We start from the raw sequence: 16,450 nt of genomic DNA on the forward strand, positions 1-16,450 counted from the left end.
CGCACAAAGACCGATTCAACAAGAGAATTAGGAAGCTGCTGGGAAAGCGTTTGTTGTTCAACCAACAAACATGCAACCTGCAACATGCAATGTTCGGCGTTGGTGGAGGTAACATGCAATTACCACTATGAGAGTGATTTAGCTATGACACTAATCAATTCATGGAATAATGCCACTTCATTCTGTCTGTCTGTCAAAAAAAACACTGACAACTTGATGATTTAAATGGAGAATAACAGAAAGCTATGAACCTGTTACATGAGACATGTATCCATTGTCTAATCACATAAAAACGCACCGTGACTCACCGACATCGGATATTTTGGCCAAGTGCTCTGCTTTAAAATACACCAGTAAACACACAAAAAACTGAAGTGCCACAGATGCCTCTCAAATTAAATCAGACACAAAGAATAAACCCTTATCAGAGAGCTCTGGGACCATTTGACGATCCTATTTGGTGGACAATGTCGTATCTGACCACTTACTGTCCTCAGTTAATACCACATATATCCAAAAGACCACTTGTAAAATGATCAAATACGATCTGTGCAGGGGTTTGGCCAGTTGTCTGCCTTGGCAGATAGAAGGAGTGTGTGAACAAAAGAAAACGGGGGAACAGGCACACTGTACAGTGAGACAGTGCTGTGTGTTATCCAGCCAAGGGCTTGTCAGGGCAAATATTTCATTGTTTGCTGGTTTTGGCATGTTAACCCATTAAAAAAAAAACTCTATAAAAAGGGGGAGATCAGACCAATATATTTTCATCAATCATTGCCTGGCAACTGGCTGTATTATATATATATATATATATATATATATATGTCTGCTGCTGCGTGACAGGAGTGTGACAGTATGCTTTCTGGAAAATACAGACAATATTTTTTTACATGAAGAAAAAAAACTCGCCATTGTTCAGCCTGCAGCAAAGCCAGTTTTATGTTTTTACAAGTCCTGGCATTCCTGTGGCCCCTTGTCCAAATCGAAAGGGGCTTGTTGTCGGCCAGAAAAACACAGGCACAGACGGGGTGTCTTTATATCGACGATAATTCCGCCCAAATAACGCGGATTGTGAGCAATAACCACGAGTTAACAGGGATTAGTTCAACGTTAAGGGAGTAAATCTAGAAACGCTAACCTCACCTCCGTCAGCTGATTTGCAGTATACAGCAGATTAAAGCATTTAGCTGCTCAAATTCCTACACATGCTTTCTGACAAATGCAAGCCACTCTCGCAGGATCACACCATCCGTTTACATGCCAGGTGTTTCTTAGCGACACATTCATTATGTGGACATCGACGTTTTACATTATCCCCGCTTGTGACTTGGAAGATTGGTGTACCGAAACGGGAGCTCTCTTTTTTTTGGTTCAAATATGTTCAACATTTAACTGAATATGAAAATCATGTATCCGTGTCAGCAACAGTACATAGTTGGTGGATGAGATCGGTAGGAAGGTTTGGATGTACTGTACTGTCTGGACCAACGCTTAGCTGTTTGCTTTCCAAAACCCCCTGCTGGTAGTCTGCCTCCCATTAACTTGCTTCTTGCTCAAGTGGTCAAAGATACGTGTGTGTGTGTGTGTGTGTGTGTGTGTGTGTGTGTGTGTGTGTGTGTGTGTGTGTGTGTGTGTGTGTGTGTGTGTGTGTGTATATCAAGTGAAACAATAGTGAGTACACGCGGTAGAGTCTTTGGTCCGAGGAGCCATGACCAAAGAGAAAACCACGGAATAATGTCCGCCCGGTGAGCCGTGCAGCGTCGCCTCGCTGGCTCGCCACCAACCACAGATTTTCCCATTCGATGTGCATGTAACAGACCAGAAGCGGTGGATAAAGTCAGCGTTTTCCTTACCGTCAGCTCGGAATTGTCGTTGTCACGATGGTTGACGGCTCGTATGACCCCGGACCTCCACGGCCACCGACCGAGGTCGCCGATTTCAGGCGGCTCGTCCCCGCTGACACAGAGGAACCTCTTCCCGACCAGCTCCGGCCGAGCCTCGACTGCCATGGCCCCTTTGGCTGGTCAGACCCCCCCCCCCCCCTAGAACAAACTTCAACGACGCCCTTACAGACCTGTCATTTACGACATTAAATCATGCTCTAGAGAATCCGAAGGTAGAAAGAAAAATAAAAAAAGGAAAAGTTAGTGTTAGCTGAAAGCTGAAAAACAGACCCGGGGGATTTAAATGTGTAGTAGTCTCCACCCGCTCGAGCGTCAGTCTCTTTTCTCTGAGCTTGAAAAAACGGTGGAACACTGAACCGCATCACAGCCACCATCCATACTCGTGTTTCTCCGCTGAATCCCGAGGCATTCGCAGACCGCAGCACGAGTGTGTCCCTCCGCCCAATTGATCCCCCCCCCCCCCACCGGTACTATTTTATGCCACACTACGAGTACAACTGTTCGTTCTTGTAGAAGTGCCACGAGTCGACTACTGTGAGCAGCAAGCGTCCACAGCTCCAGCGCTGTTACGACTGCATTAAGCACTACTGCTGTTCGTTGTAGTGCTGCTGGCGGTGCACCTCGACACTCACACAGCATTCCTGGAGGCAATAATAACAGGCTTGAAGGAAATTCATGTTTATAAATTGTGGCCATTGTTCCGCACCAATATCAATGATAGTGTGGTTTTATTTTTGAGTTTAACTGTTCCATGGCTAAACAATTTTTAATTTAAGAGAATAAATGCCGTTTTTGAGATTTATTCTTTTAAGCCATATTCTTTAATATTTAATATCTGCCTGTACCAGACGACAAATTGTTTAGTGCCACTCAAAAATAATCTGCAACAGGTCCACCATGGTCTATAGTCTACTACTACGGTACTATATATTGCACACAGTGTCCACTATAACCAATTTTAGACATTGTGGGTGTAATTGATCTCTTTTAGTTTAGTTGCACTTCTGCATCGTTGACTAATAATTGCAATAAATGAAGTATTTATATATTTGTGTCTGCCTGTGTACACAGGGAAGTGCAAATATTGTTTAAAGGAACATGCCACTGTTTAAGTATGTCTGGACCTATTTACCACAAGCAACTTGTATTGTTCTATTCATCCACTGTTTTTTACATTTTAATAGGCTACTGCATGGTATGGATATTACATTTTTGTTATTGTTTGAGGGAAAGCAGTGCACATGTTGCAAATTAGGCTGTACTACTTGATTTGCATAACTGCATGCATTATTGGATTAAACAATTCAAGCAGGTGTTGACAGATTTGTAATTGATTTTCATGTATTGTAAAGGAAGGAAAACCAATGGATGTGTTGAATGTTAAAATAACTACAGCATGCACATATTTTAGTTTTTTAATTAACATTTTAAATGATGAAAGCAGTTGTAAATGACAAGGTGATACAAAAATATATGCTTATTTTGAGTTTGATGCCAGCAACATGTTTCAAAACATTTGGGATAGGGGCCCGTTTACCAGTGTGTTGCATCACTTCTTCTTTTAACAACACTGTAAATGTCATGGAACTAAGTAGACCAGTTGCTGGAGTTTTGAAAGTGAAATGTTGTCCCATTTCAGCCTGATTCACGATTTCAGTAACTCGACAGTTTAGGGTGTCCTTCATTGTATTTTTAGTTTCATGATGTGCCAAATACAACAGATTACAACAGCTTCGGCATTGTCTTACTGAAATAAGTAAGGAGTTCCCTGAAAGAGACGTTGTGTGGGTGGTATTTATCATTCAGCATTAATGATTCCTTCCCAGATGTGGAAGCTACCCATGCCATGTGCACTAGTCCATCCCTTTCCCATCATGGATGCTGGCTTATGAACTGCATGCTGAAAACAAGCTGGATGGTCCCTCTCCTCTTTAGCCTGTAAAACGCAGCGTCCACGGTTTACAAAATGTAATTTTAGTTTCTTTTTTTTGTCAGACCACAGGACAGTTTTCGCATCGGTCCATCTAAGATGACAGCAGCGAAGAAGGCAGCAGTGTTTCTGGATCATGTTATCTGCTTTCTTCTTTGCATGGTAGAGTTTTAACCTGCATTTGTGAATGCAGAGATGAACTGTGTTCACAGAAAATGGTTTTTCAGAAGTGTGCCTGAGCCTGTGCAATGATTTCCACTACAGAATCATGTCTGTTTTTAATGTAATGGTGCCTGAGGGTGTCACAGAGTACAGAGATTTCTCCCGATTCTGTAAATCTTGTAATGATATTATATACCATAGATACTAGAATCCCCAAATTTGTTGCAATTTTACATTGAGGAAGTGGTGAACCTCTCCCCATTTTCACTGCTGAGAGACTCTGCCTCTCTAGGATGCTCTTTTTTATACCCAATCATGTTACTGATCTGCATTTACCTTGATTAGTTGTGAGATGGTGAGATGGTGTTTCTTAACGATACATAACTTTTAGTCTTTTTTTGACCCTGTCCCACCTTTTTTGAAATGTGTTGCGGAAAAAGTGAAAATTCAAAATGAGCATATATTTTTTATGAAACAATAAAAATTTCTGTTTCAACATTTGATATGCTGTTTTTGTTCTATTTTCAAATTTTTTTATTTTTACCTTTTCGGTTGTAGTTAAAGATTTGCAAAAACAATGGGACAGTATACTTTAAGAACAATACAACAGACTTCTAAGCCCACCATCTGAGCACAAATTCTGTAAAGTCATATTTATCAATCACTTCATTCATATAATCTGCTGTTTATTTTTGCATTTCACGCCTCCTTATTCTTGGGACACGTGTGAACATTTCATTCAGAATTTGAAATGCAGCAAACACATTTGGTCTCCTTTTTTCAGTGCAAATGTCCTATTTTGCATTGTCTTCCACGGAGGCCTCTTGGACTACAAAGGAGCAGAAGAGAGGAGGACTCAGTGAAGGAGGGAAAAAGGCAGAGCAACTGAAGGAGCATGACAGAAGGAAGGCTTGTGTGTGTGTTCAGTGTTTCATGTGGTTCTGTTGAGTACTGCACGCTTGTGTGCTTTTGCTTGCGCGTGCTTACATGTGTGTGTGTGTGTGTGTGTGTGGAGAGATATCAAGGATAGTGTAGAGGTTTATGTGGGAAGTATGTAAAAAGCTATCAGCTGGAGCGACCCCCTGAGAAGAAAAGAAAGAAAGAGAGAGCAAGATGGAGTGATGGAGGATGAGGAGCAAGGGAAGTGTAGTAGAGAAACAGTTTAAATGAAAAAGATTCAGTCACGGTAAGGACAGAGGGAATAAATGAGGACAGAAAGAAAAAAAAAAGAATAAACAGAGGTGGGTCTTAGTGGAAGAAAGATACAAAACAATCAAAAGGAAAAGCACTGTGGTGTGTTGTCCTATTTGCACATCATGTTTATTGAACTGGTGTAGTATTGTAGACAAAAAATAAATGTGATTTTTTTGTTGTTGTTGTTGTTGTTGTTGTTGTTAACATTAGAGCAACACCCACTGGGGAGCAGCACTCTTATCAAAGTTTCAAAAGTGAAACCAAAATGATTTGCTTCTCAGGAACTCTTTTTGGAAGAAAGGATTTTTCAAGGGTTCTTTGTAAGACTATGGATTCCATTAAGAACCTTTTGATCCACAGTACCCTGTTTTGGAAAAACATTGTTCTTCAGAGATTGTTGAAAGCATAGTGTGTTAAAAGCTCATCCCCCTCAATTATTCAAATGTTTTGTTTTATATTGTATCTGAAATCCCTTGTGTTCTATCATTTAATGCCACACAATATTTAATTTGTGTATTTAACTAACCAGACAGCTGAGACACATTGTGTGTGTGTTGTAGGCTGTGCAGAGACCACAGAGACACGGATTGAGTTGAGAGGCATATGTCTGTTGACAATTTTGGGGACAATTGCTCAGACATTATGTAACGGCAGTGATGCTTTTATAAAAGAGTCTTGGCAATGAATACCAGAGGGCGCACATCAAATTTTGTGTCAAACTCTAGATATCTGCAACTGAGACCCTTTAAATGCTTCAGGAAGCCTTTCAGCAATGAAGCAACGAGCCTGGAGAGGTGTTTTTGAGTGACATTTGTGTTTTTGAGGGGCGGAACGTCACTGTCCCAAGCCAAGAAAAGTGCATCAGGTCAGGCCCGCCACCAGGTGGGTTTTCTTTGCACTGTGAATTTATCCTCCAGGTTCAGACTGTCATCACTGAGTTCTACTGTGATGTTCTGAAGCACCTGAGGGAAAACATTCACTGCAGATGACCTGAACTGTGGCGCGGATAGCACATTGGTTCTCTGACATGACAAAGTGCTCGTTCACAGCGCACCGAAAAAAATAAAAAAGTTTCTTGCTCACAATAAAATGATCGTCGCTCCCCACCATCCCCACTTGCTAGATTTGGCTCCCTGCTAGTTCTCTATGTTTCCCAATAATTTGTCACAAACTTTGGCGTGTGTCTCTTGCTCAACTGGATCCACCCTCGTAACGATGATGGATCAATAAGTTACGAGACTGCTCCTGTTGCGAGTGAAGAATACACGGCACCATGACGTGCACGGACCACAGAGAAGCTCTAACCTTCATGAAGAAGTACTCCAAGTTTCATCCCTTGATGATTTACACATGTTTTTGAGAGCAGTGGTCCGGGTGTGTCTGCGATGTTTTACCCACCTGAAACTTGGGCAGAGAACACACATCAAAAGTTTGTGACAAATTATCGTGTAACATATACATAAAAGATGTTGGACTCACATCTTTATGGACGCACACGCAAAGATATGTTTATCATACGTCATCGTGAGGTAGAAGAGGTCCCTCCACATCCATCTTCATGCCTTTCACTTCTCAGAGGTATCTCCCATATTAATGCTGCTCTTCACCCTTGCCTGATTATATTTCCTAATTTCGTTTTTCTTCATCTGACCTCATCTTCATTGGATGTTTCTCAGCCATCTCTCCTTGTTGACAACGCCCATCTATGATGGAGTTCAGCACGTTAGTGTGTGCTAGATTTATCTCCCTCTCCCCTTGTCCTGTGCACGAGCACTAATGTCCTGTCCTGTTACTGACTGGCTGAAAAGGTGTTGTGTGACTTATATTATATTTGTTTTGTCTCCCATTTATAGAGGGAGACTGTGTACAAATATATTGGATTTTCTTTTCTTTTTTTAGCTCACACACAGAACTGAGAGCCGTCTGACTGTGAGGAAATATTGGCTGAATTTGGGGTCAGAATCACAGACACTACCTTTACTATTATGTGAATGTAGAGTGAAATAACTGCTCCAGTTGTGTTGTTGTGGAAGGCTTTAAGGCTCCTGTTTAGCCCAGTTACGAGTTGATGAAATTTTTGCTTATTATATTGTGGATTTGTATTCTTGATATATATTTGAACTGTCAGTCTCAACACTCATAAGGTACCTAATCTGAATGTTATAGCATAGTGTGAGTACAGGACGAGCACTACATTATTAGGGTGTGTCATTTCACCCCATTTTATCACATCGCATCATGTCTCAAAAAGTGCAGGGATTATATAGAATACTTCTAGCTTGATGGATGTGAGGACATCAGTAAAATATAATAAGTAGACATGGTATCTAAAAATAACACTGCAATGCACTTACAAAACAAAGCCATTAATGAGAAGCATAACAATGCATGTAGTGATGAATAGGATTTGTGAATGTCGCATTGTCACACAATTAACTATTGATGCAAAACATGATGGCACTTTTTTCTTCAGCCATACCAAAGACATACATAAGTTTGTTGTTGTTTTTTATTATCTCACGTCTTCATTATATCTTTGCTCTGTTTTATTTATTTGCAAATTTGTATGATTCCTGGTGGATTTTGCAGCTCCGCGTGACATTATACAGTATTGTGAGGTTGGCAGTGAGCAGCTGAATGCTCGGTGTGGAGGTGTTTTCTGTTCAGCTGTGATCCCTCTGATGCTGTCCCAGACAGGCTGTGTGACCAGAGAGGCTCCAGTGGGAATCTCCCTCACACTATACTGCACACTGCAGCAGCCGCCTTCATGAATAACAAGTAGCTGTGAATCCGAACCTCCTCCCAGTCTTACCCCCATAGACACATGCCCACGCATACATACACAAAACATGCACATAGTATCTGCATGTGATAACAAAGATGGGCATCTCCAAATAAAATATAGTCAAGGTGCAAACAAATAGCGGCACACAAACTCTACAAGCTCACACATTCATGTGCTCAGATATCATTATCTACACACACAGATGCACATGCACACACAAAGAGAGAGGCATGCAGAGGGTCACAGATGGGGTTTGTGTCTGCCAAGTGCTATGTTTAGACAACTGTAATGAATATGATTACGACCCTAAAGACTCATGTGGTTTATGTAATGAGAAAGACAAAGGCAGTCCACTGCATTTCTACTTCAGGTATCCAGTTGGTTATCTTAAAAATTCGAAATAAAAAATTTAATTGTATTAAATCATTCATGTTTTAAAAAAAAACAAAAATAAATCGATCATAGTGTTTTGCAGCTGCTTCAGCACAGTTTCGGATGGGATTATTAAAAAAGACTTTCAATTTAATTTTTTTTATTGCATTGCATGTAATGGCAATAATGGAGTGAGACTGAAAAATGATTATGAATCCCAGATTTAGAGCAGATTAGAGCCTGTTTGAGATATGTATTGTAATAGTCCAAAGTTAAATGTAATATGCCTTCCCTTACGCAATCCATATTTGGAAAAACCTGTTTAAAGATTCAGATTTTGTAGCTGAGAAATGTCTTCCATTTTAAGCAGCACTCATTTGGACTCTTGAAGCACAAAATTCTTAACGATTAATTTAGGAAGGATCCTTGTGAGTTCACTGTACTGTACATCTTTGAGTTGTCATTCCTTTTGGCCCTGAAATGATTACATAACACTATTTAACTAAAAGGAGCAAATGTTTTTCTGCAAAGCAACAAAGTAACGTGGACTTTTTATTTGGACTTTATGATATGGCTCAATAATGACTTACCCTTTATTTTCTGAGGGTCGTGGAAGGGGGCGCTTGTTTTATTTCACTATGCACCACTTACGGAAGGTCGCGCTTTAATTGGTAGATTCGACAGGGATTTATCTACATTTATTTTATTCAACATGGGCTATAAACATTAATATACACCCGTCTTTCTTATTGGCGAACATTTTGCCCGGGGAGCATATTTGTCGAAGACTGAACCCACCCATACTAAGAGTTTAAAACAAGTTCACCTTCACCAAAGTTCACCAATGTAAGTAAAAATGCTCCCCCAACAAGAGCGCTTGAAAAAAAAATCTAGTTGCTATTCTCACCCATTGGCTAGAACTTGCGACGTATCGAGTGTGGACCAATCAGAGCACACGTGTGCTGACTTTAAAATTCCACGACTTCTTCAACTTGTATTTATGATATGGCTGTCAAATATGAACAGCCAATTAAAACTCGTGGTCGTTGTAAACAGACCGAACTAGCCAATAGGAGGTGGCTGTTCTTCTTCCTGTGACGTCAGAGCGAAGCTCTTGCGCCAGGAGCTGCCCAGAAAGCAGAGAGGGAAGGAGGAAACCTGGAGGGAGTTACCAACCAACAACAAAACAGGAATAGTCGTGGATGAGTATTTAATCCATTAGTTATGGCTTTAAAGGCACAACTGTGAAATTGGAAGTGTTGCCGACGTGTGAGCCGACGAGATAAGCCAGCTGGTCCTGCGTTTCGCTCATTGAAGTTTCGGGTGAAGAAGTTCACAGCGGTGCGGCTCGTCGTTCACGTTATCACCGGGCTGTCTCCCACCTCTGACACAGCCCGACACCACGGACACAGAAGACATGGTGTCCTGGATGATCTCGAGAAGCGTTGTGTAAGTACAAAAAAACTAAAACAAGTGAGGGGTGCTGAAAGTGAAATAATAATAGTTGTTTTACCACCAGAGGAGTCCAATTAGGGCAGCTCGATGGGCTCGAGCTTCGTTAGCCTTGCTTAGCTAACCTGCTGTGCTTCGTTTCGTTGTGGCCCCGGACCTTTACATTTCCACATTATTGCAACACATTTTTTATTTTTTTTTGCAGGAAAGAAACATGGTTTATGTCACAAAAGATGGTATTGTTCTGTTTTTAATATGAATTATTTCTTTTGTGTGGTTGTGGTGGTGGAGGGGGAAGGGTGGTGCTGATTAGCTGATTTGCTATTGAGTTAAAGCTAATGCTAACATGTTGTTTATGAATCATAGCCATCCAAACTTGTGCTGAGTCAACCGGTCATAAAAATGCCACTTGTTCAGTGGTGAGGTGGAACTTTTTCAAGGCCCGACATGTTTATCCGTGAAGGAGTGTCAGATTCAGCTGTCATCCTGGAGCTAGTTAGTCACTCCAGTTCTTTTGTGATAAGTTGCGGTTTAAAAATTCCTTGATTTGGAAGCGGATTTTTATAATTTGCCTTTTGAGTTGTACATGACTTTTTTTTTTTTTGCTGTAAAATTGTGGGAAGTGGCACAAATTGGAAGTCGAGAAGAAAGCTAGCTACTACTAGAGCACATCCCCAAAAAATACCTGTTTTTATTTTTTAATTTGATGAACTTGGCTCAAAGTTGCAAAACATTCGTGAGCCATAAACACCATAAACATGGCGTAGCTGAAGAAAGCATTGCTTTAGATGCTTATTAAATAATATTAATTCCATAGCTACACACTATGCATAAAAACGAAGCCCAATCTCGTGCAACTCTGAGGCTTATAAAACTGTGATGTGATTTAACACATGCTGCAGGGTTAGAGTGATGCGGGGAAGTGATGCGTTTGGTTAATTGTAATGATAAAACCACATTTCTTATAAACCCCATCACAAACCAGTTTTGCTAACATTATGCCTTTAGAAAGATCTTAAAAAAACGTCTATGTCAGATTCATGACGTGTTCTTAAATCACAGATGTCTCCAGATCTGCTCTTATCATGATGAATCCCATTGTTCTCATGAATTGAAAACGCATGCAGGTTGTTCCTAACTAGCGTAGTTAAACGCCCTGCCCATCCCCATAAAATGGCAGGGCAATATGCACGTGGAATCAGAGAAATGGAGAGAAACATACATATGGTACATACATATTAAAAAAAATTCCCCTCAGAGATTAATAAAGTAACTACCTAACCTAACCTATATGCCGAAGCACAAATCTAAAGATATTAGAGAATTGGACTCCAAGAGGAAGAAAAACATCAGCAGTTCTGAAGTGGAGGTACTGATGTAGAAAGTTAGCAGCAAAAGAGCTCTCTTCTGAAGCAGCTCCAGTCCTGGATGTAAAAATAACACAAAAATGGATGCATTAGTTGTGATTGCTTACAGTGAACATTGTATTAGGAGAAGGGTGCACAACATGGGAAGGTAAAAAAAAAAAAAAGAAGTAAAATATGAGGCCAAAAAGGACATCACCAAATACAATAGAGCGATGCAGACAACTGGAGGAGGGACGGCTTTGCCCGGAGTTATCTGAGATTGACCAGCACATCGTGAGACAGCCCTCGCTGGTGTCCAGTCAGCAGAACATTTCTAGAGAGAAATCTATCTTGGAATCAGAGGGAAGGCTGTTTTTCTTGTTTTTTAATTAAAACAATGTGACAAGACATTTTATTTAATAGCTGCAGCTGGAAGGTGACACATTTAACATGTCAACACCACGGTGTAAAACATAAAGGCAGGTTCATGTTTCTGTGAATTCATGTTCCCCTCAACATGTCCATGTCTTTATTAATCATTTAGTTTGTATTCAGCATTTAAACGTTGCCTTTAGCATCGACCAAACGTTGCAGAGAACAAATCACACAATTTTTAAAAGGTAAAGATACACTGAAACTGGTTTGTTGTTATTAGTGATGTGTTTCCTTCTTGAGATAAACTTGATGGCTTTTTTAAGTCAAGTGAATTTTTAAAGCCTTTATTTGTGAACGAGCAATCAATTGCTGTAGAACTTGGATTATAAATGATAGAATTTTAATCTTATATTATCATACAGGTTTAGAATTGAAGAAAGCACAATAACCAGTCATTTTCACAAACAAGTCAGCATTTAAATGTGGATAAATGTGCCCTTGACGTTGTGTAGAAACCCAAGAAAATCCTAGTGGAGAAATTTCTTCTTAAGAGTGGTTGGTGAATGAAGGCCTGTTCTCCTTCTGGCTCTCCTCCTCCCTCGGTGTGTACGTATACATTCGAGAACAGTGGTTACGTAACCACAAGGGAGTGGTGGAGAAAAAGGAATGCTTCTCCATTTTATCTGGTGCAGCCTTCAAGTGAAAGTGCTCTGCCGGGGACTATTTTAGGATTCATCTGGATGGCTTGTGTGTAACTTAATTTGGATTGATTTCAGTTTAGCTCTTGCTTGTTTAAACTGGATTTTTTTTTTTTTAAATTTAAAAATCTGAGCCTGAATGCAGAACCACATCCGAGATCAGATCTGGGTGCACAAATGAAGTATCGGCTGTGGGGAGCCAGGTTTTTAAAAAAGTTTTTTTTTTAATTTATTTTTTTACCTTTTAACGTTATCGTAAAAATCAAACTAAGTGTGACCTCTCATTTTTTGGTGTTTTGATGCAGCATTTGGTCCAATAAAGCCGACGGAAGCAATTTTTTTCAATGTTCAATACAAACGAATTGCTTATTAAACACTTTGACACGAGAGTGCTGTCTCTCCAGTAATGTTCCCAATGTGCTGGTCCGTCTCAGATAACTCCAGACAAGCCGTCTCTCTTCTTCAATACTGTTTTTGACCTTAGATTAGAAATTGAACCATTTTTTTCTTTTTTTTTTAACCTTCATCTGTTGTGCACCCATCTCCTGGCAACAGTGTTCACTGAACCAGCAGTTGCATCTCATGCTTACATTCAACATCCACTAGTGACTACATGTGACAGCTCTTTTCGCTGCAGCACTGCCTCCTACTTCATAAACACTGAGATCTTCCTTCCTCTTCCAGTTCGATGCTCCGCCCTTATTTTGATTTGTATTTATTTTCCCACCGTATTTACATCTTTGAATTTCTCTTTTCTCTTTGAGTATCTTGTGATCCCGCGTGCAAGAGGGTCGACAGTCTCATGGCCTTTTATGGGGGTTGGCAGGGCATTTACAGCTACTAATTACGAACAACCGGCACTCACTTTTGATCTACGAGAACAATGGGATTCATCGTTATAAGAACACGGGTGTGAACAGATCTTAAGAACTCGGTCTGGCGTAGATGTTTCTTTAGAACAAATATAAGAAAAGTGTGACAGCTTACACGATCATGACGGGTAGTGATGCTGTTTGTTCCAGAGGCCGAAGAATAGTCACATATCTCAATTTCACAATTTTGTTGTGAAAATGAATTTGGTGTACTGCCCAACCCAACTTTACAACTTTGTTAGAAGTGTAACAAATGCTAAAAAGAGCTATAATTCAGATTTGTGTAAGGTGTTCAATCTACATTAAAAGGATAAGCCTGTTTGTGCACATTACTGTTCTCATGAAATTGCAGTGAATCATAATCTTGAAAAACGTGATCACCATTTCTTGCTTCATTGTTGACATTGCTTGTTGGTACAAATGTTGCCTTTGTCATTATCAGGTAAGCTTAGACTTTCTAAGATGTGCTTCAGTCCCAGGTGGGTGAATTGACCCGGATATGAAGCGTAGGTAGTGCACAATCACGTAACGGTCGTTTTCAAAAAAATAAAACGCGCCCTCGTCTCGTCTCGTCTCTGCAAATAGAAAAGCAGCAGAGTTGATATTTCAGCAGCTTACCACCTCTGTTAAATGCACAGAGTAGACAATCCTGTGTCCGGGATGTTTTGGCTCAACTTCTGACCAGTCGGAGGAAATGGAGACGTTGTGGTCCATCTTCGTATTATACAGTTTAAGGTTTTGATGCCAACTTTTCAACAAATGTGAAAAGTGTCTTGCCTTTTTTAGTGTTTCAGCAACTGATTCCACATCCTTTCCAACAAACATCTTAATTGCCTGTTGTGCAACAGTTGAAGAAGTCAGAGGCTTATTTTCAACTCAGCACTTCATGGCCAACTGGTTTTGGGTGGCAACCCGACAGTCTCAGAGGAAAAGTGCCAGAATATTTGTGTGCATTTCTCAGTGAGTCCAACTCTTTCACTCCATTGGTTTTCCCTTTTGGTGTTTGGTGATAGATATTTGAGTTGTCTGCTTGAAGGAATAGCCATAAAAAAACATTCTTCGAAATAATGTGGACCTCTGTTGTGATAAATATCACAGCACAGCAGTGTTCTCATTGAAAAATGTAGAACTATGATTAAAAGAAAACACAGCAGGTAAACACCGATGTACAGTGAAATACAGTTTAATACAAAGATTCTCAGCAGTTTTTTGAAACGTGTTGCTGGCATCAAATTCAAAATGAGCATTTCTTTTTCATGAAACAAAATTTCTCAATTTCAACATTTGAATGTTGTCTTTGGTCTATTTTTTAAGATGATTTACAAATCATTGCATTATGTTTTTATTTACATTTTACACTGTGCCTAACTGTTTTGGAAACAGGGTGGTAGCCTATGACTACATAAATGGTGTTGTTTGCAATTTTACTGATATTTTAATTTGTGTTCCAATTCTATTGATAGATTTTTTTTTTTTGGGTACAGTACAGTTTTGTATGTGATGATGGTCAGGCTTATGTTTGACATTTTGAATCACACTCTGTTAGTGCGGTTCATCTGGTATACTAGTGTTACCAGTACATGTGACATCAACTTTTCATACCATGTCATACTGATTCATAGATTTAACAATCCCTACAACTCCTCATTGGCAGCAAAATTTACACAAATGTAGTTAAATTTAGATAATCATCATTTTTTCCAATTAACTGCATATTATTCTTACTCACGGTTGTAACGTTATGACACAACAAATGCGGTTTTGTTGCAAATGGTTAAAAACACTGATTAAAAGCATTGACTTTGAGGTTTGTCTTGTGTAGTTAGCAAATTCTGTGCAACAGTGCCCTTCTATGCATAGTGCATAATGTATGAAGACAAGACCGAAGAACCACTGATCCACATGGATCATTTTGTATGCATCAACTTTTATAATATGCGTTGCATTGACCATTTATGGTGGAATGGTGTTCCATGGTGGCGTGTTGAAGGCGGGACGTGAGGCTGAGCTACATGCGCACATTTCCAGGTGGATTGTGATTTACAAAGGGAACATTGCGTGCAGGTGTGCATGCGCACGGTTTTATAAATCTGAATTTTTTTTTTGCGCACGCCATTTTCTGCTTTTGTGCACACGTGCACTTTTAGTAGATATCCCACGCAATGTTTTCTGAACGAGGCCCCTGGACTGTAACCAGTCCCTTTTGCTGTAACAGCAGTTCTCTCAACAATCCTCCCTCTGTTTTTAGGGGAAAAGTCATGCAATCAAATTCTTATTCCTGAAGCTCAAAACAGATGGTGGAAGCTCAAATCCTGGAGGTCTCTGGATGCCCCCCTTTTCTCTCTCCCCTCCCTTGTGTGTCTCCTGTGTTTTTTTTTATTGCTCTTGTTCGCTCTTTCTCTCTGTTCTCTCCACCTCTTCCCTCCATCTGGTTGTTGGTGGTGTACGATGTCAGGAAACCAGGGAAATTGACCAGGAGCCCAGAGTCAAGGCCCATCTAAAATCACCGGAGCTATTTTCTCAGCTGCATGCAGAGAAAGACAGCGAGGGGGGTGGGGGGTTGAAATGGGAAGAAGGGGAACGAGAAGGGAAATAGAGCGATGGTCGTTTTAGTTTGCTTTTTTAGTACACGTCCAACCTCTTTTGTGTGAGTGTGGTTTGTGGAGAAAGTTTCTCTGATGTGTACATTTGAAAAACATAAATACAATAGATACAAAGATACAGCAGTTGGGAGGTCAGAGATGTGAATGTTAAAATCTTTGCCACCAGATTAATTACATTAGTCTTACTGAAAAGGATTGGGAGATTTTTTTTTTTGCTAAAAAAAATAGAACCCTGTTTTAAAAATAGTTGGGACATTGTGGAAAATGTAAATACAAACAGAATGTGATGATGTGCAAATTATGTTAACCAATATTTAATTGAAAATAGAAGCATATTGTCTCATCTCCTGCTACTGGCGTGCCCGTGTTCACTGCTCAATCCAGTTCATTTGCTGCAGGATATTATTCATCACAGCAGCTAACCCGCTGTATGTTTCAGCTCACACTAGTTCTCCACGAGTACTCGCAGCTCTCTCTTTCTTTCTTGCTCAGCATTTAGCAATGGCTTCTCTTTCTTTTGTTTTCATGCATTTGAGAGGGGGAGAGCGTCACCCTCGGTTGTTTTCTGTAGCTACAATTAACAAATGCCCCCTTAAACTGCTTACATTGTTGACGCTATAATTTACCAATGCTCCCTAAACGCCTCAAATAGGATCCATCGTTGACGCACAGTTTTCTGATGTCTCCTAAAGGCCTCACATGTTATCAGTATACACACTGGCTTACCGTGTGCACACAGAGGAGCTTCTTGTTAGTA

General features: G+C 40.2%; 2 protein-coding genes across 4 annotated transcripts in view; one reads left to right on the top strand and one right to left on the bottom strand.

The window, feature by feature from the left end:
• The window catches only part of jmjd1cb (jumonji domain containing 1Cb), a 136,967-nt gene extending 134,684 nt beyond the window's left edge, over positions 1-2,283 (bottom strand). For all 3 annotated transcript variants that reach the window (XM_069708764.1, XM_069708763.1, XM_069708762.1), the window contains exon 1: positions 1,854-2,283. In XM_069708764.1, the coding sequence (XP_069564865.1) occupies positions 1,854-2,009 (156 nt within the window). In that variant the 5' untranslated portion in view covers positions 2,010-2,283. The remainder of the gene's footprint in view (positions 1-1,853) is intronic.
• A 7,214-nt stretch (positions 2,284-9,497) lies between these two features.
• Positions 9,498-16,450, top strand: part of reep3b (receptor accessory protein 3b) — a 32,336-nt gene continuing 25,383 nt past the window's right edge. The window contains exon 1 of the mRNA XM_069708812.1: positions 9,498-9,796. Within this exon, the coding sequence (XP_069564913.1) occupies positions 9,765-9,796 (32 nt within the window). The 5' untranslated portion in view covers positions 9,498-9,764. The remainder of the gene's footprint in view (positions 9,797-16,450) is intronic.

Source organism: Brachyistius frenatus, unplaced genomic scaffold (genome assembly GCF_029030835.1).
Source record: "Brachyistius frenatus isolate BFR_SWC_R1_liver_20210118 unplaced genomic scaffold, ASM2903083v1 Contig_78, whole genome shotgun sequence".
NCBI lineage: Eukaryota > Metazoa > Chordata > Actinopteri > Embiotocidae > Brachyistius > Brachyistius frenatus.